The 25183-nt window shown below is 42.5% G+C and overlaps 1 protein-coding gene across 1 annotated transcript; it reads right to left on the bottom strand.

The window, feature by feature from the left end:
- Nucleotides 1-520: 520 nt before the first annotated feature.
- On the bottom strand, nucleotides 521-24774 carry xylb (xylulokinase homolog (H. influenzae)). Its single transcript, XM_080543749.1, has 19 exons — nucleotides 24690-24774; nucleotides 21438-21520; nucleotides 21170-21239; nucleotides 20745-20825; nucleotides 20476-20562; nucleotides 19491-19619; nucleotides 19250-19315; nucleotides 18942-19014; nucleotides 18658-18776; nucleotides 18312-18393; nucleotides 15798-15838; nucleotides 14759-14874; nucleotides 13481-13596; nucleotides 12942-13015; nucleotides 12738-12834; nucleotides 8334-8392; nucleotides 7685-7772; nucleotides 4692-4786; nucleotides 521-1317 (listed from the first exon to the last, which is right to left on the bottom strand). Exons 1-19 carry the CDS (start codon nucleotides 24741-24743, stop codon nucleotides 1249-1251), a joined length of 1599 nt encoding a protein of 532 aa, XP_080399875.1. The 5' UTR covers nucleotides 24744-24774; the 3' UTR covers nucleotides 521-1248.
- Between the last annotated feature and the right edge of the window lie 409 nt (nucleotides 24775-25183).

Here is a 25183-nt window from a genome sequence, read left to right on the forward strand (position 1 = left end):
CAGTCCAAGTAGAGATGTGAGAAGTCAAAGAAAAGAACAGTCCAAAACAACCCTGGCCGAGAGACAGAACCCCTCCGTAGCTTGGGGAAATCAATCTCGGGCCAGAATCATCAGCTGTCGATGAGCAATTCTCCCTGAAAGACGAGTCTCAAGAGAACCTTATTTCCCCATCTCTCCCTTTCCCTCCATATTGATTTTTCATTTGGACATTATATGAATCTGTATTATTACTTTTGGTGCTCTGAAATAAGGGGATCATCTATAAAAAGTGTTGTAATTTCTGAATTCAACATGTACAAAAACACCCTTAAATAAAAGCTGACAATCTATCTATAACTTCATAGCAATTGTTTGATTTCAAATCTAAACTTTTGGAGTATAGAGCCAAAAGAAAAAAAATGCTTCATTGTTCCATTATGTACACAGGGGACTGTATCTGGCTCTCATTAAAAACAACTGTTTCTGTCTCCTTTACTCATCCACCTGTGGCAGTCAACACAGCAATGACTCAGGTTGTAGAAATTGCTTTTATTGTTCACATTTAGGTTGAAGATCACAGCTGTCACCACCTACAGTAACACCATTGCATTGTTAGTATATTCATTATTGTTCACAAGGGACGCCAGACACTATTTTCAGTTGTGAAGGAGTGGTAAAGTCTTCCACAACATTTTGATATTCAAAACATATCACACTCACTGAAATGATCAAGACATAATAGTAGAGCTGGCCAGTGACTGGCACACACAAGATGGAACACGCTCTTTTGTTGACTGTTTTTCCACAATCATTGAAAAAACAATATACAGTAAGTAAGTAGGTTTACAACACGATCAATGATTCCTAGTTTAATCAGTCAACAGAATTGAACACATTGATGAGGCAGGCTTTGAGCAGGCTTTGCGTGTGAACAAAAACCATGAAACAATAAGCCTTTATAGACAAGCCACAACCTACTTTATGTTTTGCTTTCAGTCTATTTAGACCTTGTTTCCAATGATAACCATTTGGACCTATATTGAAATTTTTACAGAAGCAAAGCAGCACTCTTTATTTTCCCATTTCTACATTGATGAAGCTTATTTTACTGGCAGGTATATTGATGAGGACATTATACAACCTGTGTAAAAACTTCAATGGTGAGGTTATAGAACAAACCAAGAGGTTGGAATCACTTTTAAGGCACTCTTCTCATTCCTGCTCATCAACACAGAGGCACTGGTTGAGATAATTGACGGTGTTCAGTCATCATGGCGCTGTTTCCAGGAGCACTTTCTCCTCCAGTGCTGCATAGCGCCGCAACAGAGGATCAAACACCTGAGAGACACACACACACACACACACACACACACACACACACACACACAGATCACACAGTGAGATCACACACAGTGAATGTGTGTGTGTGTGTGTGTGTGTGTGTGTGTGTGTGTGTGTGTGTGTGTGTGTGTGTGTGTGTGTGTGTGTGTGTGTGTGTGTGTAAAGAGAGCACCGTGGATGATCAACAATATGACATCAGGCTATTTCTCCCCTGAGGTTCATCTCACACTGTCTGCCCTGCTGTCCTGCTTCCCCACACTAGACACTTAGAGACTTACTCTCTTCTCCATTGTTATTGATTGAGTCTTCAACTCCAAGGGTTGTCATCGCTCAGTGAGAAATCTTTTATTATTTTTAGACTGAGGGTTAGGCAGGCTGCTTTGAATAGGACTACAAACATTCAAGATAAATAACTTGAAAACTTCAAAAAGGTGTCAGGCTGCTATTCACAGATGCAGAAAATCTAGCTTTTAACCATATCAACGACTTTCTGATCAACATCACAAACACTAGAGGAAAGCGGCATTGCATACTACTTGAAACACTCAATCGAATTCCTATTTGTTAAGAGTCAAACAACGTGTTAGACTGAACATAATCTAAAGAATTCAAATGAAATTATATTGTGAAATTCTGTTTCTGAAAGATGAATTGTGTCTTTCTCCAGTGTAACTCGGGGGGATATTGATGGCATAGCAACGGTGTAATACCTACTGTGCTTCAGTAATAGAAAGCATGGGGAGTAAATGTAATGTTATCCTGCATGGAATATGAACACGATCCACTACAAAGCCTTATTCATATTCACAGACCCCAGTGCAGAGGCAAGACATGTAAATTGGACCAGTAAGACAAGAGAGGGCTTAATTGGTGAAGAGGCAGGTTCAGGCCAGGAGGATACAGAACACAAAGCACTGGCTGCCCTTATTGGTGGAGGAACTAAAGACAATGGACCAGTTACAGATCAGAACAGTAGCTCTCAACCTGTACAGTTCAATTACCTGTGTAACAATATTCTATTACAAATTGTTGTCACAGTAAACTGTAATCTGAAGTAATCTCCAGTAACTGAGAGAAGGAGAAGATGAAGATGTGTTTACCCTCTCCCATCCCTGTGGAAATAGCCTTCTTAACTGGGGGTTCAATTACGTATCACTGCATTTTATACTATCACAAGAGCATGCTATATGCGTATCCTATAATCCCCGGGTGTATTGTAAAGGGAAGAAAGGGGAAAAAAGGACATACAGTATATTAGGCTTTACAGTCTACAGTAAACAGGATACCTACATACTGATTTATTATCCCTACAAACTGTGTAGGTTCATTGCACAGTACGTGTTATCTGTTAAGAATCCCTAAACCAGATCTGACATGTACTGTATACATAACATCAGCATATGAGCAGATAGTGTTAAAGTATCCCATTTCAGTATTCATGCAATCTCTTTTATAGTTGATAAGACTGAAGGGAGTGTGGTATACGTCCTCACGCCTCAACGTTTCCTGTAACCTAGGAAGCTGTCATAAATAGTCTCCTGCAGAGAGGGTGTTGGCGGTTTGCATAAAAACTGCAATGAGCAGTAATGCAGTATGATTAATGCCTCCCTGCTCTTAAATAGGTTGGCTGTGCAGCCCTGACAGCTCAACACATCTCCTCACAGTAGGGGCTGACAGGTGATCTGCAGTCAATTTCCACTGGGGCATACATAATATAGAGCAGAACATGTTTACATGCTCTCTCTCTCTCTCTCACACACACACACACACACACACACACACACACACACACACACAGGCTTATTTGTGTTAAACACACACACACACACACACACACACACACGCACACAGGCTTATTTGCGTTAAAGAACATGTCTTCTCATTAGCGGGCTCATCCTCCAGTCTTCTCCCTCTGAGCGCCCAGGCGATGTCTGCCCCCATGCTGCCTGTCTTCCGTGTCCCTGAAAGACCTCTGTGTGTTGCTCAAACGGTCAGAGGGGCTGGCATGTAATTTACTTTTATAATCCCTCCACCAACAGGGGGCATTTAATGAAGAAGCAGTGAGTCCACTGCGCCTGGAGAGACTCTAACTCAGTCCCATGTCTCCCTGTGAGGCTGGCTGTGGTGAAAAGTTGTCCCCCCCACAGTGGGATGTTGGGGAGTGTGCTGGCTGAATCGTAAATCAGCGCCTAGACACTATTTCCTAGACACGCCTGTAGCAGTGGATAGAAATGGATAGAACATTGGATAGAACATTGGATAGAAATGGGCTGGGTGGAAATGTCACAATGTTGCTTTTACTTATCCAATCCTCACTAGTCTACATGACTGTGTAGGTTTTCGGGGGTTAGGAGACCATTTTGAATTCAGCATGAGTGTGGCGTGATGCGGGTGATTTCATTGGTCCTGTTGTTAAGAAGATCCCTAATGTTCTTGTTAATCAAAGGTTGATAAACGTTGAGTAGGATCAAAGCTGTGATGAACGGAATGATGTAGTAGAGCCATGTAGACCAAGAGACATTGGGCCCTATTATGCACTTCATAAATAAGACGAGGCGGTAGATCTAAACTTAAGACGTGGAGGCGTGGTCAAGGCCACTTTGCTATTATGCGTGCGGTAGTGGGCGCCTAAACCCCGGCGCTAAGCAAAGAAATTAGTCATGGGTGTGTTTTGGGCGTCTTCTCAATCAACCCAATCAGCGTGCCAGGTGCCATTCCCTTTAAGAACCGGCTGCGTTGAGTCATTAGCGCTATGCTATTATAGAAGTCCTAAGAAGGAGGTCAGTGCGCTTCTCTGCCTCTCCCTTCTGAAATAAAGCATTTATACTGTGACCGTAATTGACGTCTTGCCGTGGAGCCACGTGCGTGTTCATGTGTGCCCACATGCATGCGCAAACCGCGGAGGCGCGCTCGTGTTTCAAAACGTGCATGAAGTCTAAACTTAAGAACTTTTCAAACCACTTCTTAGCGCTAGGAGCAAAGTCAGATCGCATAATAGCAGGGGCGCCTAGTGCACTTCATTATGAACACTCCCACAATGAGCAATATATGCACGGGAGTTTTACGTCTTATGTGTGGGCGCCTATCGACACCTGCATAATAGCAGTAGCGCGTATGAAGCGCATAATAAGGGTGGGGGTAGGTCTTAACCTGGCGGTGCGTCTTAATTAAGACTTAAGACGGCAAGTTAAGAAGTGCATAATAGGGCCCATTGTCTTCAAGGCGCAGACAGCTAATAGAGAGAGAGAGAGAGAGAGAGAGAGAGAGAGAGAGAGAGAGAGAGAGAGAGAGAGAGAGAGAGAGAGAGAGAGAGAGAGAGAGAGAAAGAAAGAAAGAGAAAGAGGGAGTCGGCGGCTGTAGAGGCATAGTACCTTCTCTGCTCCTGGTGTTGGGGTCACAGCTAGTTGGGGTTCTGGGGCTCGTTTCACTGCCTCAGTGAAGGACACTCCTGTCTCAGCAAGCAGTCCTGAAACACAGTAATACAGCACACCCAGTTACATCAAATACATCACTGTCAGTCCTGAAACACAGTAATACAGCACACCCAGTCACATCAAATACATCACTGTCACGCCTCATGATGGGTCAAAGCAGTCCTGAAACACAGTAATACAGCACACCCAGTCACATCAAATACATCACTGTCACGCCTCATGATGGGTCAAAGCAGTCCTGAAACACAGTAATACAGCACACCCAGTTACATCAAATACATCACTGTCACGCCTCCTCATGATGGGTCAAAGGACAACGAATCACTAAAGAGTGTGGCATTATACACAAGAGCAGCACTCTGTGATCTAGAGCAAATAACCTCCTTGATTTTCAAAGAAAACAATCCTTCCTGGTGCACTGGTGGTTCAATTCAAATTGCGGTGAACGCTTTAGAAAGTGAACATGTATGTTGAGTGTTACATAACAACAACAATGCAACAATTATGATCCTGCTTTTGAGTGCTACTTAACTTTACCAGCCTTCGAGCGAGCTGCATTAAAAGCAGGAAATCAAAACCCCATGTGTGCACTCTGATGAACTTAGAGACACATGATCAGGATTAACCTTTAACTCAAACTACACACAGTATAGAACAATTCCTTTTCCAGCGCAATGGTCTCCCTGTGTGTTTGTGTGTCTGTCTGTATGTGTGTGTGTGTGTGTGTGCATGTGCATGTGTGTGTGTGTGTGTGCGTGTGCGTGTGCGTGTGCGTGTGTGTGCGTGTGCGTGAGCGTGTGCGTGTGCGTGTGCATGTGTGTGTGTGAGCTTAATTTAAACCTGTTCCACACAGACGAGCAGCGATTGGTCTTGACATCCTTATTGCATAAAAGTCAGGTTAGATCCAGGCTGAGTTAGAGTTATTGGTTTGTGTCCAACTCCCCTCCCCGATAGGATCATGTTACAGTACGAGGACTGGAGAATGAGGCCTATAGTCATGTCTGTCAACCACATCCAGGAACCATCTCCACCATCACCTGAAACATGACAGAAATGTCTGACTGAATCAAACGTCTGAGTTCCCTGCATGGATCTCCCACAGGCTATCTGGGCACAGGGAGAAAGGTTGGCCCATGGTGATTTATAAACCCTCTAGATTTCCTCACACAATGGAAGCATTGCACGTGTTGACTTCCATTAGAAAGGCGCCCTAGGCTCCGCACGTTAGCAGTGTTTATAGGAAGGAGCAAACAAAGCAGAATGGTGAGGCTACAGAACAAGCATGAATAATAAAGAAGCCATTAAAGTCTAATTCAGGAGCACTGATCCTCAGAAGCCCTCTTTTCCATCCCATTGATTAAATGCTAAGACATTACATTCCCTCTCGCTGACATTCCAAAGCTCTGACCAGAATTAAAGAGGAATTACGACCATTGTCTGGCTGACCTTTCTATGATGCCATACTGAGCTCTTCATTTAGACATTTACCAACAACAGCATAGTCTGTCATTTCCCTAAAGGCTATTTGTTAAGACTTTCTAAACGGTGCCTAGTGGTGCTTAAAGGTTTAACAGGTTCTAACAAAGTGATTCTTTATAATAATCTATCTTTCCAAGCTGATAGTAGCAGCCATGGGTCCCATTTAACATACTTAAAGACGACAACACATTCAAACTCAAATCCATACGATAGGACAACTGATTTCTTTTACAAGATGTATTCTGTATAAAGTATGGCAGAATGTCAAACCATCAGATCAACAGAAATCAACATACTACAGTATGTAACAGTATTTGTTACACTGTAAACATGCAGTTATCTGATATAGAAGTGTTTTAAAGCCTACTATCTTTCTTACATTAGAGAATGTTCCAGTTTCTTTAACGCTGAAATAAAATCAGTTCATAGAATGATGGATCTCTTGATCTTCTCTGTCTGCTGGCTCCTCGTTGGCTTTAAGTCTTTGAAGTGTCAGTTCAAGAGAATTTACTGATGAGAATGTTTTAATTTGTCTTCATTTAGTAGAATTTTAAATATTTAGTAGCCAAGTTTTAAAAGTGAGAATGAGTGGATGTCCAGTGATGATAACCTTGTTGAGACCTGCTTGAGTTTCTGGTTCTGAAAGCCTGGGGAAATCCTTAGAGGAAAGTAGCTACAAAAGGGGAGGAACCCTGTTTGAAAAGAGTGATGCTTCGCACACCAATCAACTTTGCTTGGGCAGGGCTAGATGTTGTTCCATTTTCTTCAATGTTGCAAGCTACCATAGGCAACAACTCTGCAAAGTAGTCCTACCTGGTTGGAAAAGACGACACACATAACAACAAGCAACCATTCTACGGGCACGTGGCGGGAGGGTTCTTGGAACGTAACCTCCAATGAAATTGCAAGATCATTCTCCCATCAATCCGAGCCAGATTGGCTAAATCTAAGATTCGGAAGAACAACGTGACTCGGAGGTAAGACCACTGTGATGGTAAACGACTCAGGTTGTCCACAAATGTCTTATCATCACACAAGATACAGTATATGCTCATATAAAACACACGACACAGCAGAGGAAACAGAGTACGTGATGGATTACATTAAATTCATTCAGCGACAGAATAGCACCTAGAAAGGCTCTACTCTAGAGAGGAGGAGAACAGAGAGGGAAAGAGGGAGAGAGAGGGGGAGAACAGGGGGGGGGGGAGGGGGAGAACAGGGGGGGGGGGGAGGGGGAGAACAGAGGGGGGGGGGTGAGGGAGAACAGAGAGGAGGAGAGAGAGAGAGAGAGAGGTAGAGAGAGAGAGAGAGAGAGAGAGAGAGAGAGAGAGAGAGAGAGAGAGAGAGAGAGAGAGAGAGAGGGGTACTTTTACACTTTTCATTATGCCCTAGAAGTGTCTCTTTATAACCTTAGTTCACTCAGTGTTAACCACGGAGTCTGAGCTCACCATGCAGGGCTCTGTAGGCACAGCCCAGACAGGCAGAGTTCGCTACGTCGATGGTGAACACGGGCGCGTTGAACACGTCAGACAGGACCTGTAGGAAGACCAGAGGAACAGGATATGACCTCACGTCAGTATGAGTTCATATAGCAGAAGTGTGCAGAACTTAAAATGGTATAAGCTGCTCTATACTGTAGTAGTAGTAGTAGTACATAGTACTGTAAATTGCACATGCATCAACATTTTCACAGCAACAATCACTTAAATATGATTTCCAAATAAATTACAGTTTTAGAGTTTCCTGTGGTTTTATTGTAAGGCAGATTTATCTTAATTCATATTCATAACAATAACAGAACAATTTCTGCATCCTTCTAATCTCATCCTCTCAGCACTCGCTGCAATACATCTTGTTAGGAAGTGGAGTGATTTAAGACTACGTTTCGTAATAAAGACAACATTTGAAACAAAACATAAATCTTTCACAGCAGTGTTAGCTGTCGTAAACCTAATAGGCTGAGTTCATTGTCCACAGGGGATTCACTGATACCGCAAACAACGGCCTCACATTAATATAGATAGATGTTCGCTTTTGTTCTGTTACTGTGGAGGCTCTGCAATGCATTCAAATGTGATGTGAGAAATGAGCCCTGACCTGTAGAATGTCCTTGTTTGCCGACGCTCCACCTGTCGCCAGGACTCTGGTGCCTGGAACTAGGAACAGACAGAAGGACATCTGGGACATCAACCAGGCGAAATATATTACAGAGAATAAAACAGAGCATACGGTAGTTATCCTTGTTTGAACTTCATGTCTAGTCTATCAAAATAACAATATATATTTTTTGTGAACATGACATATCCAGAACTGCTACTTACAGCCATCTGTGCTCTTAGTTATTTTGATGACTATTGAAAGAAATCCTAACAGGCTTTTTAGTCTCTTAGTCTTAGTCTTTATACGAAGATGCACACCAGTTCTAGTCACACCCAGTCACCTCCATCCTTCTTCGTTCCAGTCCAGTTCCAGTTGACAAAAACTGAAAACATTCCAGTGCAGTTTCAGCGTACAAAAACTCCCAAAACATTTTAGTCTAGCCATAGTCACAGACTAAAACTCAACTAAAATGTTTTGGAGTTTTTTGTAGACCTAAACCACACTAAAATGCATTCAGTTTTCATCAACCAACACTAGACCAAAACCAAGTAGGACAGAAATGACTAAATCAAATGTGACTAAATGTGCATCTTCGTCCAAAGACCAAGACTAAATGACTAAAAAGCCTTCATTTTAACACTGACCTCAAATATCAACATGCGGGACTGAGAGACAGAAACATATCCAAGCTATGGTCAGCTGACATTGTATAAAAGTCTATCTATTGTTTTACCATGTCAGTTGATTGAGTAGGACATTCTCCTCTACAACTACAACCTCCTCTCCTCTCTTCCTTATACCCCATCTCTTCTCCTTCCTTTCCTCTTACTCTCATAACCTGGCCATGAGCTTTGTTGGTGTAAACAATTTTGCAAATAAATTAATGACTGCAATATATATCCATAACATACTGTATGTCCAGAAGCTTCCACATGAACGCATAAACAGTATGAAGGGAAATGTGTTCAGCAACCTCTTTTCAGGTTGGCTTCCCAGGGTATTATAATAAGTTATACAGCTGGTTGATGACAACAAGCATTGTGATTGGCCTAGACTCTACAATGCTTCAATATATACTCTCGTCATTACAGTTATTAAATCACGACGTTGATGCCTCTAGGCCCTAGTGGCATCAACGTTGTGGTTTAATAACTATAATGATGATATTCCTATGCTGGAAATGTGTGCCACGTTTCCCTGACAAGGTTTGTTGTTTTGGGAGCTATATTTCTCAGCTCAGGGCAGAAACCACCACCGTGCAGTAGATCTGTGTCACTTTTCCTTGACAATGTTTGGACCTTTGGGAACTATAGCACAGGGCAGCGCCGCCATAATTTATCACAAAATAAATACCTTTTTGTTATAGCATTGCATTGTTTTCTTGTCACAATTTTCTGATTTGTTGTGTAACCGTTGTATAAAAGCAATAATGGCGGTGATTTATTGTCAATATCCCATCAGCCAGTCACGCTGGCAAACGCAGCCTTGTGGTGTCAATATGAATGAGATGGATCCTGAGTACAGTATGTACAGTACGCTGTGCCTCCTACAATTGATTTGTTGCTTGGTTTCGCCTCTCAATGACCATCAATGACGGGAGGCATGGCAGTAGAGTATGCATGTGGAATGATGGAGGGAACGAGGCTTCTGATTGGGTGACCTTTCCCTCTAACAGCGGGAGAGAGATCCACCTCATTTTGGATTGACTGATGCCTTGGTATTTAGCTCAAGCATCCCCTCTTAGTGATAATGGACCTCTTGAACAGTCATTAGGGGAACAGCAGTCACATGTCTCTGCCAACATCTATTACAACAGCAATGTCTTGGAACACCTGAGTCATGTTCAGCCACAAAAAAGAAGAAACATTTTGAAACCGAGATGGTACCACTTGAACTCATCTGATTAGAAATATGTTTTTCATTTTCCGTTGTTAAAACATTTTGCTTCATTGTTGTGCATACTAAACACAAAGTTGGATGGCCATATCTGTACACACAGCCACACACACAGCCCCACACACACACACACACACACACACACACACACACACACACACACACACACACACACACACACACACACACTGCTCGCTGCATATGGAGACTGACTGAGCTGATTAACATATACCTAATTTACATTAATCCAATATTCATGAAGCCTGCTGCACTCAAGCATCGACATACAGTACAGTAAATATAGACACACACACCCAAGATACAGCACACACATCAAGGGATATTTGCAATATAAGGCCTTCTAAGACACAACCCATATGTTGCAGAGTTGAACAGACTGATGAAAATAAATGCCAGAACCATATTTCATTTTGTATTAAAGGTAAAATGAACGCTCACGTGAGCTCATTGGAGTAATATGAATCCTCCCGTTAGCTAGACTATGAGAGGAAGGTTGGTGCGAACATGTTTTTATCAATGGTGACAGAATTAGGGTTTGTCCCTACAGAGAGACTCCAGTGAGCAGAATAATGATACTTATATATCATATCATCTCTAGACTGTCCAAGCAACACATGAGCTTTTTGTCTTCTGAATACGTTTTCCCTTGACATCGTGCCTCTGCTTGCTCTTGAGACTCTTGACTTTTGAAGGCACTTCATAAGCAACATTGTTTGTAATATGTGCAAGATAAAACAATGTTTGATTAATTCATCGACTGTTAGCACCATTGTGATATCTTGATGAGACCCACAGAGACAGAGAGACAGCCAGAGATACAAAACTGCACACCACAGGACAGTGGGGAAGTAAACATAGCTACAGGCTATCATCATCATCATCAGCGGCTATACACCCTGAGATGCCTCAAGAAACAACACAGCAAGAAGGAGATGCTGGTGGCCTTCTACCACGGCGCAGTGGAGAGCATCCTCACCTTCGGCATCTCCAACTGGTTCCACAGCTGCACGGCAGCGGAGAGAAGCGATCTACAGAGAGTCGTGAGAACAGCACAGAAGATCACCGGCGCCCCCCTCCCCTCTCTGGAGGAGCTGTACAAAACACGCTGTCTCAGGAGGGCCTCCAAGATCTCCAAGGACCCGACCCACCCTGGGCACGAACACTTTGTCAAGCTGCCCTCGAACAGGAGGTACAGGACCCCGGCCGCTAAGACAAACAGACTGAAGGACAGCTTCTACCACAGGGCCGTCAAGGCCCTGAACACAGAAAAGGCCTAAGTTCTGGGCCCAGGACAGTCCGGACGGATTGTATGGCAGCTAGTGCTGAGGCACAAACATGTACATTTTCAAGCCTGCAAACTGTGACACTTTAAAATAATGTGAAAAAATACTTTCTTGTGAAATATGACAACCCTAGTTGACTATCTGTGCAGTATAGTACAGTGGATTGTGTACATAGCCTCTATTGATGTAAACCAGCTCCTTACCTTCTTGTGATTTTATGCATCTATGCTTTTTCTAAAATGTGTTTATCTTTCCTTTCCTAAACACCAGGGGAGCCTCCCCTCCTAAATTTCGTTGTTTGGTACCTGTACTGTAGCAATGACAAATAAAGTCTATCTATCTATCATCATCATCAAGACAGTCTCTCTCTCTTCCTTCCCCCTGGTTATCTGTCTATCCAGAACTGGTTACTGCAATGCAGGAAGTACATTTAAAGGCTTTCAATAGGACTAAAAGCCAGAGTGAATTATTAGCTAGATTTAAAAAGGAAGAGACAAAGAGAGAGAGAGAGAGAGAGAGAGAGAGAGAGAGAGATACTCTTCAACGCTCTTTAATAAACTGTAGTCTCAGCTATGTTCCTAACATCTCGTCCGCGAATCACAGCCGTGTACATTATTAAAATACTGTACATTGTTGTAACAGTTCCAGAGGAAATAAAGCAACAGCATGTTAGCTTTGAAGGCACTTTGATGACGATCTCGCTCCACAGATTCGACTATCAAAGTGAACCCGTTCTCTTTTTCTGTCTGACAGATGGCTCTATTGGACTGAGAAACAAACCGATCTCCCAACATGATACAAAGGCCTTACAGCCGTATCGATGGAATGGCTTGTTTTCAATTAAGAGCTACAATAAGCACCAACCTTTAGTTCCATTATTGATGACTATCGATGGGCAGTAAGGGCATAGAGAGAGAGAGGGAGAGAGAGAGAGAGAGAGAGAGAGAGAGAGAGAAGAGAGAGATGTAGAAAGAGATAGAGAGAGAGAGAGAGAGATGTAGAAAGAGAGAGAGAGAGAGAGAGAGAGAGAGGGAGAGAGAGAGAGAGAGAGAGAAGAGAGAGATGTAGAAAGAGATAGAGAGAGAGAGAGAGAGAGAGAGAGAGAGATAGAGATAGAGAGAGAGAGAGAGAGAGAGAGAGAGAGAGAGAGAGAGAGAGAGAGAGAGAGAGAAACTGCGAGACAGAGACTGAGGATACTCACTGATTTTATAGCCCAGTTTCTCAGCATGGACCCTCTTGGCCAGGAACTGTCCCTCTACCAGGGCTCGTACTTCTTCCTGGGGGCTGAACCTTGCTACCTGTGGGGGGGGCAAGACACGGGAGGGGGCTTAAGAATGACAGCAAGGGGGGTGGGGGGTCTTAATGATCAAGACGTTTGGTCAGCACACTTCCAGCCCTGACCCACCTTGGCGTCGTCTTTGTTGAATCTGTGAACTCCAACAGCAGACGGAGTGATCTCCATGGCATCAAAGTAGATCCCTAAAATAGACCATCACCCAATCAGATCAGTCTGCATCAGATTCACTAGTCCCCGAAACCCAAATCAACCTCCTCGACACTCCTGTAGATCTGATCGGATTGGCTAGCTTTCAGCCATATGATTAGCTTTGATTGGTCAGAGAGAATTCTCACTTGTATTTAACGTACACCAAAACCTAAACCTAAATCACAACCTATAGAATCCAAGCAAAGATGACATATATATATATATATACTCTGTCCTGTGTGAGTAATAAAATAGGGGAACTATCTATGCTTAAAATGTCTTGTAATATTTTAGTAGTTCACAATGTCTACTTTGATCTTTCATATGAGTTGTCTGATTTAAATTCAAACCTCTGGAATGTAGAGCCAAAAGAAGAAAAAAATGCTCCACTGTCCCATTACTTACGCAGGGCACTGTGTATAACATATACAACATACTGTATACAGATGTAAGAGTACCTATGTTGCCATCGTTCCCCAGTGGTGTCGCCCTCAGGGCAGAGGAGAAGCCTTCCCAGCAGCCTCCAGCACACTCGTTTCTGATCCTCTCTCTGGTCAAGGAGCCGTTCTTAAAGCTGGAGACACACACACACACACACAGACACGTCATTATAACACCCACACAGACACACACACACACACACACACAGACACAGACACACACACACACAGACACGTCATTATAACACCCACACAGACACACACACACACAGACACACAGACACAGACACAGACACAGACACGTCATTATAACACCCACACAGACACACACACACACACAGACACAGACACAGACACAGACACGTCATTATAACACCCACACAGACACACACACACACACACAGACACAGACACAGACACAGACACGTCATTATAACACCCACACAGACACACACACACACACAAATCCGTTTTTTACTTTATTATAACATCTCAGCTTAGTTTTGATGATAATGTAGGGTAGTTTAATGTAATGTATTGTTTGCAGTAGGTTAATGTAATGTATTTCTGTAATTAATTTGAATGTTATAATATATATATATATATATATATATATAATATATCTCATATAATTATATTATTATAATATAATAATATATGAATGTAAAACAAATATCCTGATAAGGAGACCTTGGTCTCAGTAGGACACCCTTATATAAATAAAGATTTAATAATCACTCACTCCTCACGTTGAAATACCCCCAGCTGTGCCATCTAATTAATAACTTTTTGGTGGCATAGCTGGTTAACATCAGGTATTTCAGTAACAGTTGTTATGTGTGTTGGAAATACAGAAGACGCAGGCTGGAGACTTGTGTGAGCTCAGTGTGAGGAAGCAATACTGTTTGCAGCAGTGTGACATCTGTTACATTGGTGCTGTGACACAGATTTGCAGGCGAGTTCTGCTCAACAGCTGGGGTTGCTGTGATGTTGTGAAGTTTAAAGAGGTAATTATAACTGAGTTGAGATGTTAAAGTCACTCCTCAAGTTGAAATACCCACCCATGCCATCGAATTACTAGCTTTGCAGTGGCGGAGTTGGTGAGCATCAGACAGTGGTTTTTAATTTCATATGTTCAAATGGGAACAAACAAAGCGTTTTGCACCTGCTTGGTCAGGTTAGTTCTCCTTATCCACGCACAGTACAAGTCAGTCTTTCATATTCACCCATACAGGGGAAAGAACCTTGCCTTACTATATCACGCCCATACCATAGATAGAGAGATGGTGTGTTTACCATATGAGAGCCATGTAGGAGAGGTGGTCAACAGGATTACAGAAGATGTGTCCCTCGACAGTGGGACGAGGGTGTTTGATCCAGAGGAAGACTGTATCACTGGTACCAAGACTCACCTGGAGACAAGGGACGACAAGGGCCAATGAAACACATGGAATCACATCCAGAGAACGACACCCAGTGCACCAAGCAAGCTAAATCAAGTATTTGAAAGAAAACGAATCCTATAGACCCAGTTTTATTTCAGAGGGAGAGTTGATTGTACTGGTTGGAGCGGTGGTTTGTTCAGTCGTCAGAGAGCAAGAATCAAAGGGAAGAGCTGTAACTCAATGAATGCATTTATTCCAGGAAGTGTTGCATTTGGTTATGATGAGAGCAGTGTGGTTCTGCTCGCTGTTTGACTGCAGACATGCAGCATGCATGTCTTAAAACACACCTGTTTTCCCCAGCCTTCCCCCCCACCTAGCTATCGGTCCCTGGCTTTTATTATAATTATAGTTTTTATTGTAGGTCCCTGGCTCTTATTGTCTTATTGTCTTATTGTTTTTAGTCCTTTTATCTTCTCTTTTAATTGTACCATGTCTTGTATTACATTGTATTGTGTGCATTGTGCTTATTTATTTCCTGCATTTTATCTATTTTTACAACTGTGAAGCACTTTGGCTCAGCATTGCTGTATGGAAACGTGCTATATAAATAAAGCTGACTTGACTTGACTTGAATTTAATGACATGAAACCTAGCATGGAGTTGCAGCTGTACTGTCTGCATCCATGTACTGCTTCACTTCAGCATAGAGCTTCTGCATGGAAGTGGCTTCAAACCTCGGTCATCTGTGCACCAAAACACTACGTTAGCCAGCTGAGCTAAGGACTAGTAGTGATTAGCTTCAGGGAGTCTTCCAAGTCGCTGGTAAGGTTGCTCAGCACATGAGAATGGTGTGTGGGCGGAGCTCTAACCACCTCCATGTGAGCCCTTCTTCCTGAAGTCAGCCTTACTTTGATACCTAGCACTGGTGCAGGCGGGTGGAGAGGACTTACTGCTATGTCTCCCTCCTGCAACCTCATCCCGGCCAGGGATCCTGAAGAAGGAAAGAATGTTCAGTTCATATTCGTGTTCTTCTCATCATTTAGACCTGGGGCTGGTTAATGTAAGAATGACAGCCACAGAGAAATCCTCTGAATTTAGACCCATGTCCATCTGTTGACCCTCAATTCATCTTACCTGGGTAGTCTACAATGGGGTGTGTGTGTGTGTGTGTGTGTGTGTGTGTGTGTGTGTGTGTGTGTGTGTGTGTGTGTGTGTGTGTGTGTGCCAGCGTGCTTCCACATACTGTTGAAACTCATACATCTACTTTGCCATTGTGCATGAGGCAATACATTGATCCTCTTATGTGTCTGTTCTAGTCCATGCTAATGTTTATGTGTCTGTCCTAGTCCAGTGCGTTCCACATTCAATGTACAGATGGAACCATACTGGGATGGACAGGACATCCCAGCACTGCTGTTCTGCCAACACATCCTAACAGTTTGTCATTGTGTTGAAGTTTCTGGGAGCTTCTTTTACATGTTTTCATTTGAGGGATTTGGAGGACAAGATTTAATCCTCCCAGTCAGTTTTTTTATTTTTTCATTTTCTGGTGACCTTGCAGAAAAAGCTGAATCAATCTTTCCATGCCAGTGACATGTACACAGACTGCCGAAACCACAAGAAGCCTGAGAAAAATGGTTCCAGGACAACCCTTATTCCAATTCTTCACCACGATGCAAGTCCCAAGCACTGGAATCAGTTTTTAATTTCATATCTGTCACCACCTTAAAAAATGGTACGCTGTGAAGATTTATGAGAATCCTATAGATTTATTGATAACTCACCCTTTCCATTAGGTGGGATAGTCCATATGTTCCATATACTTTCATTAATAGTCAAGTCATGCTCACATTTGGATTGGAGCATCGGGTGCTATTTCACACAAACACCATTTCACATGCATCAAGTGGTACAGTATGTTGTGGATATTGGTACAGTATGCTGTGGATAGACAGCAATGCTTTATGTATGGCCTACTATCTATTCTGTATGCAATCCTGGAAGCAATTACAGCTTCCCTAAACTTGAGTAACTTCCTGTTGTGTGGCCACGTATTAGGCTAACTATTATATCAACAAACAAATAATGTGTATGAAATTAAGCGGCAGAGCACACTAATGCGCATGCCGTATCATCGCAAGGTCTCTAGTTCGATTCTGGCCATCAACTATCCTGCATGTCATCCCCCCTCTCCTCATCCCCCCTCTCCTTGAACCCATCCTTCCTGTCAATCTCTACTGCCTCTATCCCAATAAAGCAGAAATGCCCTAAAAAAACAATTCTGTCACAATCAACCCCTTATGCGTCACTCTTCTCTTGAACACATCCCCCCTGAGAGAACCCTTCTATCAGTTCCATTAGACCACAGGATGAAGCAGTCTTCTGTCAGCTTTTGTTCGGCTGTTCAACCCGAGCAGCAGTGAAGAAGAACCCGACTCAGCCCGCTGCGACTCACACCCGCGATATGGGCGTCGCCTGTGTTTTTATTGGCCGTAAAGAGCCTTTTATGCAGATGAGGCTGCAGAGCAGAGCCTATGGCAGGGTCACGTCATGTTCAATCTCAGCTGGAGGCTTTAACTGAACTACGGCGAGTGTCCCTCCACCCACCACACAGGCAGGCAGGGCCGCTGTCTGCACTGTAATGATGATTACATTAATAATGTTGATACGCTGATTTCTGTGTGTTACATCTCACTGCAACCTGCACAGCATTTTTTTCTCAACCTGTCTATTACTTGAACTTCCTGCAATGACGATTACATTAATAATGTCGATATGTTGATTTGCATTCTGCTGCTATTACTTTATTCTATTATTGTTGATTTGCATTCTGCTGCTAATACTGACGCTACCACTGCTATTGTTGATTGTGATTGTTGTTTTTATATCCTGTATTTTATTTTGTTATTGATTTTGTATTCTACTGCAATGCCAAGGCCGAATGAACCCGAACCCAAAAATATTACTCTGTGTACCCGTACATTAGATGTAATAAAAGCAATTCTGATTCTGATTCTGATTGTCTGCTGTCAGCCAGCACTGATTGCCCACAGGCCTGGGGTCAATCTCAATACTCTAATGTGCCTTCCTCTCCTCTTCTCCTCTCCTTCATCTGCACCCATCTGAGAACAAGGGACAGGTGTGAAGGCAACATGGAGGCCAGTGGGCATTTGTGTTCACCCAGCTTGTTCTTCCAGGTCAGTGCAGATGGAGGGAAGAAAAGGAGGAGAGGAGGCCAGGTAACACTATTGAGATGAAGCCCAGCTCTGTGTTCATCGGGTTCATAGATAAGAGGGTGTTGTCATGTGACCAATGTTCTCAATGGGACCGACACACAACCAGTATCGATAATCAACCCATTCATGGATCACTACTGCCACCCAGTGGCCACATGGTAGAATGGCAGGCATAGCCAACATGGCCTGACAGAGAGAGAAGCCAACCCAGTGGGACAAAGGCTTTACCTGGGTTGTCTCCTGTGAACGCCACCACGCTGCAGTCGTCAGGGAACCCATAGCGACTGACATAGTAGGAGGAGACATGACCCTGAGGAGATCAGAGAGAGTAGATATCTGTATAGCCCACAGGTCAACACATCAAAGACAAACACATTCACAGAATTCAGACAACGGTTATTGTTCCTTAAAGATATAGCATTATCTAAACATGAGGGGGTATCATTCATATAATATCATATGTAACCCACAAATGTCATTTTAACTGAAATATCCTACATGTGTTTGTCTTTTTGTTAATTTCCATTGTCTCTTAGAATCTCAAAGCAGGAGAAAGGCTATGAGCCCATCCTACCAGGACAGCTGTAGAAGGTTCCAGAGCTCCAAGGAGGCTTTCTAGGTGAGGAGCAGAAGCACTCAGACAGGGCTGGGACCACTGTCTGGTGGAGATATCCATCAGGTTCATCCCCGAAGCTACACCAGGAAATTAGAGTTAAAAGTTAAAACTATAATTAGATATGAATGAATAATGAATAATTGAATATGTGACAGCAGCTGGTGAAACCGGGAACAAGTCGCCAACTGACAGACCGGGGATCCGTTTAAATAAACAAATATTCTATCACAATAAGAACTCACCATCACTGTAATCAATAGCAGCGTAGCTTCCTAGGAAGAGAGATGCAGCAAAGCTACTGACCAAAGCAATTCTCTGGAACAAACATTGAAGAGAAGAGATAACATCGACATCACAGAGCCAGTGATACATTACATTTCATCTTATTCAATGAAATTGATGATTCATAATCTATTACATTATAATCCATGTACAGAATTTAATTTCACTGCATTATTAGTGATTTTCAGCAGAGATGTTCTACTATTCTACCATAGTATGTATTTACTACTTAGAAGAACTAGTGACATGGTCATGATTAAATGTTCACCTCAGTATCCTGGTACTGTTCTGGGTTGGCTTTGTGGATCTTAGCGATCTGATTTCCAGTGAAACGCTGAAATAGGAAGTTGAAAGCGGAAAGGCCAACGCCTTCAGTAAACATCGTTTGAACCACAAATAGGTTATTGGATTATCATTAACTGTGTCAACATACCACACTGACACACACATTTATTTTCCACTTTCAACAGACTAAGCTGATTGTCCACCTCCTTCCATTCAGTCCCCACCTCATAGGCCCGTGAGCCAGTGATGTCTGCCACCTTCTGAGCGCCCCCTAGTGCTGCCTCCAGGTACTGACACTGCTCTGTTGTACTGGAGTCCATCCACACTGGGCTGTCTGCCACCGCAAAGCTACCCTGCCAGCACAAAACACAGTCTGTCTATTGTGGTACCAATACACTTTTGCTACTATGGTGTTGTATAGTTCTTATTATAGTATAGTATAGTATTATTAGTATTTGCATTAGAATTGCATTGTAATTAAGTTCAGCAAGTGTTGTTACGACATCGGTAATACAGTGTGCAACCTAAATAACGATGTGATTACTAAAGCTCTACATAAACAGGGTGTTACAATGCCATGTTATCTATAGTGCCATATCCATTATGACATTCAAAAGCAAGACAAACTTTGAGAGAAACATAAATAAATATGGTCCTTTAAAACGTGCCACTTGACTGAGCTGAAAGAGGCCCCTCTGTTTACTGACAGAGGTAAAGAGTAACTTTGATGGTTGGGTTGGGGTTGGGGTAGGATCAGAGAACAAACATTGATCTGTATGTCACACAGTGCTATTCTATGTAAGCTTGCGTCCAATGAGGTTCGTCCACATACTCAGGGTCATATATTAACTCTGAACAGGATCTTGGCTACATAGTCACTATGCTGCTGTCATAAGTAGTGTATGTGTGTGTGTGTGTGTGTGTGTGTGTGTGTGTGTGTGTGTGTGTGTGTGTGTGTGTGTGTGTGTGTGTGTGTGGTTTAGTCATGACCAAATAAAACACCTTTTTCTGGTGAAAGCTGTTTACTATTGAATACAATTGGGGGGAAAAATCTTGTGTATGTCATTGGCAAATCTGTTTTTAGTTTTTCTGTTTCAAAGCAATAACCTGGGGGAAAAGTGGCTGAGCGGAGAGGTGAGGTGACGAATGAGGCAGCTGGGAGCGGGGGATAATTAGTTGGCAAAGGCCCTCAGAAACAGGCAGCCTCACCTTCAGCAGCTCATGTAAGCCAGTCCCTGGGTCCAGGTGCCCGAGAGCCTGACTCGCTCCTTTCCTCCAGTACACACTGCCATGTTGCTGCAATCAGAAAGGGACATGTTGAAGTACAACACAGTTGTCTGACTGTCTTGAATAGAACAGAATAGACATAAGGATTACATAACATCATTGCATCGTTCATCCGAGGAGGATGAGTATTCGCCTGGAATACACAAAGGCCGCAGTGGTGTTCTAACTCGACTCCCAGATTCCCCACACACCTGGCCACTCCCCGATAGAGCCCTCACACGGGAGAAGTCAAACCCTGCCCTCTTCATCTTGTCAAGGATGAGGTCCAGCGCCTGAGGGTAGATTCACACAGTCACCAGTCAAAAGACATCAGACTTCAAGGGTGCGTTCGTAAATATGCTCTGAGAGCGCCGGAGCACACCCCGGGGGGGGGGGTGCTCTCTGACCGTTCAGAAATTAACTGATTTCAGTTGAAACCTGTGCACTCTGAGCAGATTTCCAGAGCGTATTTACGAACGCACCCCAAGTGTTTGGTCATGCATTTGTTACACAACAGACTGTTGTCAATTGACTGCTGTAGGCTGGGTCAGGGCAATTAATGGTTGAGTTGATACTTCAGCAGTAGTGTTTGGAGAGCACGCTCAGCAGAGACGTTTGGTATTCATGGCCACTGTACCTTCACCCACATGAGCACTGGGGAGGTGACTGTCAGTCTGTCACTGTGGGTATGAACCCCTCCCTGGGTCCTGAGGGGGAAGAAGGGGAAAGTGAGTGGCAGGAAATAACTTTTTAAGCGGCAGAAAATAAAAGTTAATTAACTTAAATAAAAGCCTAATTCAACTACTTTGAATGCAGTGTGACATCAAGGCTGGAGGACATTATCTTAAACACACTGTTTCCTTGTGTTGAGCATTTTTTTTATAGGCCTTTCCCTGACAGCCTACCTGAATTCAGGCAGTTCACTGTCAAACTGCACATTGTTCTGGTGGACCACATTCAGATTTCCGTCAACAGCCACTACTTTCAGCTGAATACAAAAAGAATGTGAGATGAGGGCATGTATGTTGGAGACTACAAATATATAGTTTGACTATATATATATATATATATATAGTTAGATATAGTTAGATATAGTTAGATATTAGATATATAGTTGACATTCGACTTGGATTGAGAGAGTACACAAAGGGGGCGAAAGCCCAGACCTAGGCTACCCGTGGAGGCTGGTGGAGGTAGAAATCGGAGGACAGGCTCTCTGTAATGCATGGAAGGAAATTCGGAATGGCCTAAAAAGAAAAATGTTTGATAACACTCCTGCTTCGTCCCATGTATTCCACTACAGCAGGGGTCGGCAATTAGGTTTGGCCTCGGGCCCAAATTTTTTTGAGCCACTAGATGGCGGGCCCGAACGTTTTTTTTTTTTTTTTTTTCTTTTTTTTCCCCTTAACACCAGGGGAGCCACCCCTCCTAAATTTCGTTGTTTGGTACCTGTACTGTAGCAATGACAATAAAGACCATTCTTCATTCCATTCATTCATTCATTCATTCATAAGTAATTGATTGTTAAAAAATGTGACACGTTCTAATGCTTTGACTTTTCTTTCGAAAAATGTACACATCGCTAGTCAACTAACACAGCTTGTTTTGTGAGCCTGCTAACAATGTAAAGTAGTGTTGTAGTTAACTAGGTAACAATGTAAAGTAGTGTTCTAGTTAACTAGATAACAATGTAAAGTAGTGTTGTAGTTAACTAGGTAACAATGTAAAGTAGTGTTCTAGTTAACTAGGTAACAATGTAAAGTAGTGTTCTAGTTAACTAGGTAACAATGTAAAGTAGTGTTGTAGTTAACTAGGTAACAATGTAAAGTAGTGTTGTAGTTAACTAGGTAACAATGTAAAGTAGTGTTGTAGTTAACTAGGTAACAATGTAAAGTAGTGTTGTAGTTAACTAGGTAACAATGTAAAGTAGTGTTGTAGTTAACTAGGTAACAATAAAGTAGTGTTGTAGCTAACTAGGTAGCAGTCCAATCCATTACGTTGCAGTATTTTGGCTTGACTAGCAAGTTTGTGTTGTGATTCTCAACAACGTTGAAACGTAGTTTCACCCTTTTCCATAGTTTTGAATAATAAATGTGTGGACTGACGATGTAGCGCAGCCTAGCTTATTCTAATAATTATTTAACATACTTTCATTCTGAATGATTCCCCCCTCCTTCCAGACAAGGTCACATTATTATTGGATTGGTTGTTTGCCTGCCGGGTGAAGTTAGCTAAACATTTAACCTGCTAACTAGCAAGAGAAACATCATGTCACTCTCCAAAGGTGTAAAGAGGAAAGTTGACGGTGAAAACAGGGCATTTAAAGAGGAATGGACAGCGAACTATAATGTTCATCCTACCTGGTTTCATCAACGCAAAGCCGTTGTGAGACTCACATCTTCCGTGCTCACAATGTTCCCTTTCTATACATGCGAGTCGTCCTTTTCCTCAATGAATGTGATAAAGACGCACGAGAGGAATCGATTGATGCAAAAAAAAACTTGAGAACTGCCTGCGGATTAAAGTGACGTCCATATAACCAGATATCAAGCAAATACTGACCGATGGGAGATGCCACTTTTCACATTAAGTGAGTACCAAGCCTGTCGTTATTGTATTTAATAACCTAATTGTATTTTTTATATTTTGAATGAATGGCTCATTGTAATTATTATCCCTAATAGCGTGTTTGCTCTGTCGTTTCAGGAGCATAGGCCTATGCACCACCACCCCTCGCATAAGCGGATTACTTTTCTTTCTTTTCTTTTTTTCACCGATTTTGTTGTCAATGTTTTTCAGAATATTAAACTGAATTTGCTTTGTTACTGTTCATATGTGTGTTGCAGTCACATATACGTAAACATTACGTTTGAATTATTTACTGAGCTGGTGTTATTTTTTTCAAACCACACACGGCTATTTCAGCACTACACGTTGTCCACCTACTTATGATTCACTATGAGGGGTTCAGCGTCAGTGCGCTTCGGTGCACCCCGCTGCCTGATTGTCTGTCCCTGTGTCATTCACTCTCAACATGGATAAAAGTACAATAAGCATTATTCAGGTGGAGGTAGATTCTCTATTCGGACATTATAGGCGCTATATGTGGGACTGTCGGTCCGATATTGTAAAAAAAAAAAAAAAAAAAAAAAAAGTGGATTCTCAAAATATTCTGCTGGGCCAAATATTATTGGTGATGGGCCAGCAATGGCCCGCGGGCCGCCTATTGCCGACCCCTGCACTACAGTGAGCCCGTCCCACCGACCTCTACCCCCACTAGCCTCCCCTGGACAGGCTGGTCCGAAGTCCGTTTAGGGAGAAAATAAAATGGAGAAAATGCAAAGAAATATCATAGAAACACTGTGATAAAGTCTCTTCGTGGGGGGCGATCTAAATGTTCGTTATAGTGTCAATGTCAGTGATATATTAATCATTTAAATGATATCAACTCAAAACCCTGAAGAGGTCTAAACAGATTGAACACAGAAAACATTAGAATTATAAGGTTCTATCTCCGTTTAGGGCAGTTCAGAGATATTGAGCGTCAAAGTTTTTACATTCCATAACATTATGTTTTGTGGGATGGAACCTTTGGATTTTATGAATTACTAACTCGAAAATGTCAACATTTTAAAAATAACACCACACAGGCATTAATAAACACCCAATGGATCAGATTATGTAAAAAATAAAAATAAAAAAAAGACAAAAATGGAGATGGAACCTTATAATTCTAACGTCACGACAGCACCGACTCTTCCGTGTATGGATGCGGTCATGGGGTGTAATCGTGCGCGTGTGCGTACGGAGCCTATTGTAGGTGACACACACACACACACACACACACACGACGTAACCCAGCTCTGCGTTAACATGGGCTGTGTTCGGAATAGCGTACTAGCATACTGCATACTAGCATACTCAATGAGTATATACTGCATACTGCCTACTAAATTCATAATTAAGTAGGTTAAGTATCCGAAAACCAGCCGACCATTATGCATACTGCATACCTCCTCCCAGAATAAAATTTCTCGCATACTCAAGTCAAATCTCGCATACTGTACGTTCGGAACGTACTACATACTCAAAGTCTACGTCATATCTAGTATGAGTAGTATGCTAGTACGCTATTCTGAACACAGCCATGGACATACCTGTTGAGTGCTGAAGTCAAACCCCAGGTAAAGGGAATCTGTCGGTCGAGCCATGACAGACGGCGCACACGTCTAGAAGACTGAACTGAGCAGTCTTTTTCTGAGCGAAACCCTAATGCTTAAAGGGGCCGCACTCCAAAAAATGCATAATCCACAACTTCCAATTTGTGACGTTAGAATTATAAGGTTCTATCTCCATTTTTGTCCAAATTGATTTTTTTTTTACATAATCTGATCCATTAGGTGTTTATTAATGCCTGTGTGGTGTTATTTTAAAAATGTTGACATTTTTGAGTTTCAATTCATAAAATACAAAGGTTCCATCTCACAAAACATAATGGAATGTAAAAACGTTGACGCTCAATATCTCGGAACTGCCCTAAACGGAGATAGAACCTTATAATTCTAAGCTCACGAATTGTAAAGACAGGCTGTTGACACACATGCACACACCAACCTACACACACACACACACACACACACACACACACACA

The sequence above is a fragment of the Nansenia antarctica genome, assembly GCF_963989245.1.
Source record: "Nansenia antarctica genome assembly, chromosome: 13".
In the NCBI taxonomy this organism is placed as follows: domain Eukaryota; kingdom Metazoa; phylum Chordata; class Actinopteri; order Argentiniformes; family Microstomatidae; genus Nansenia; species Nansenia antarctica.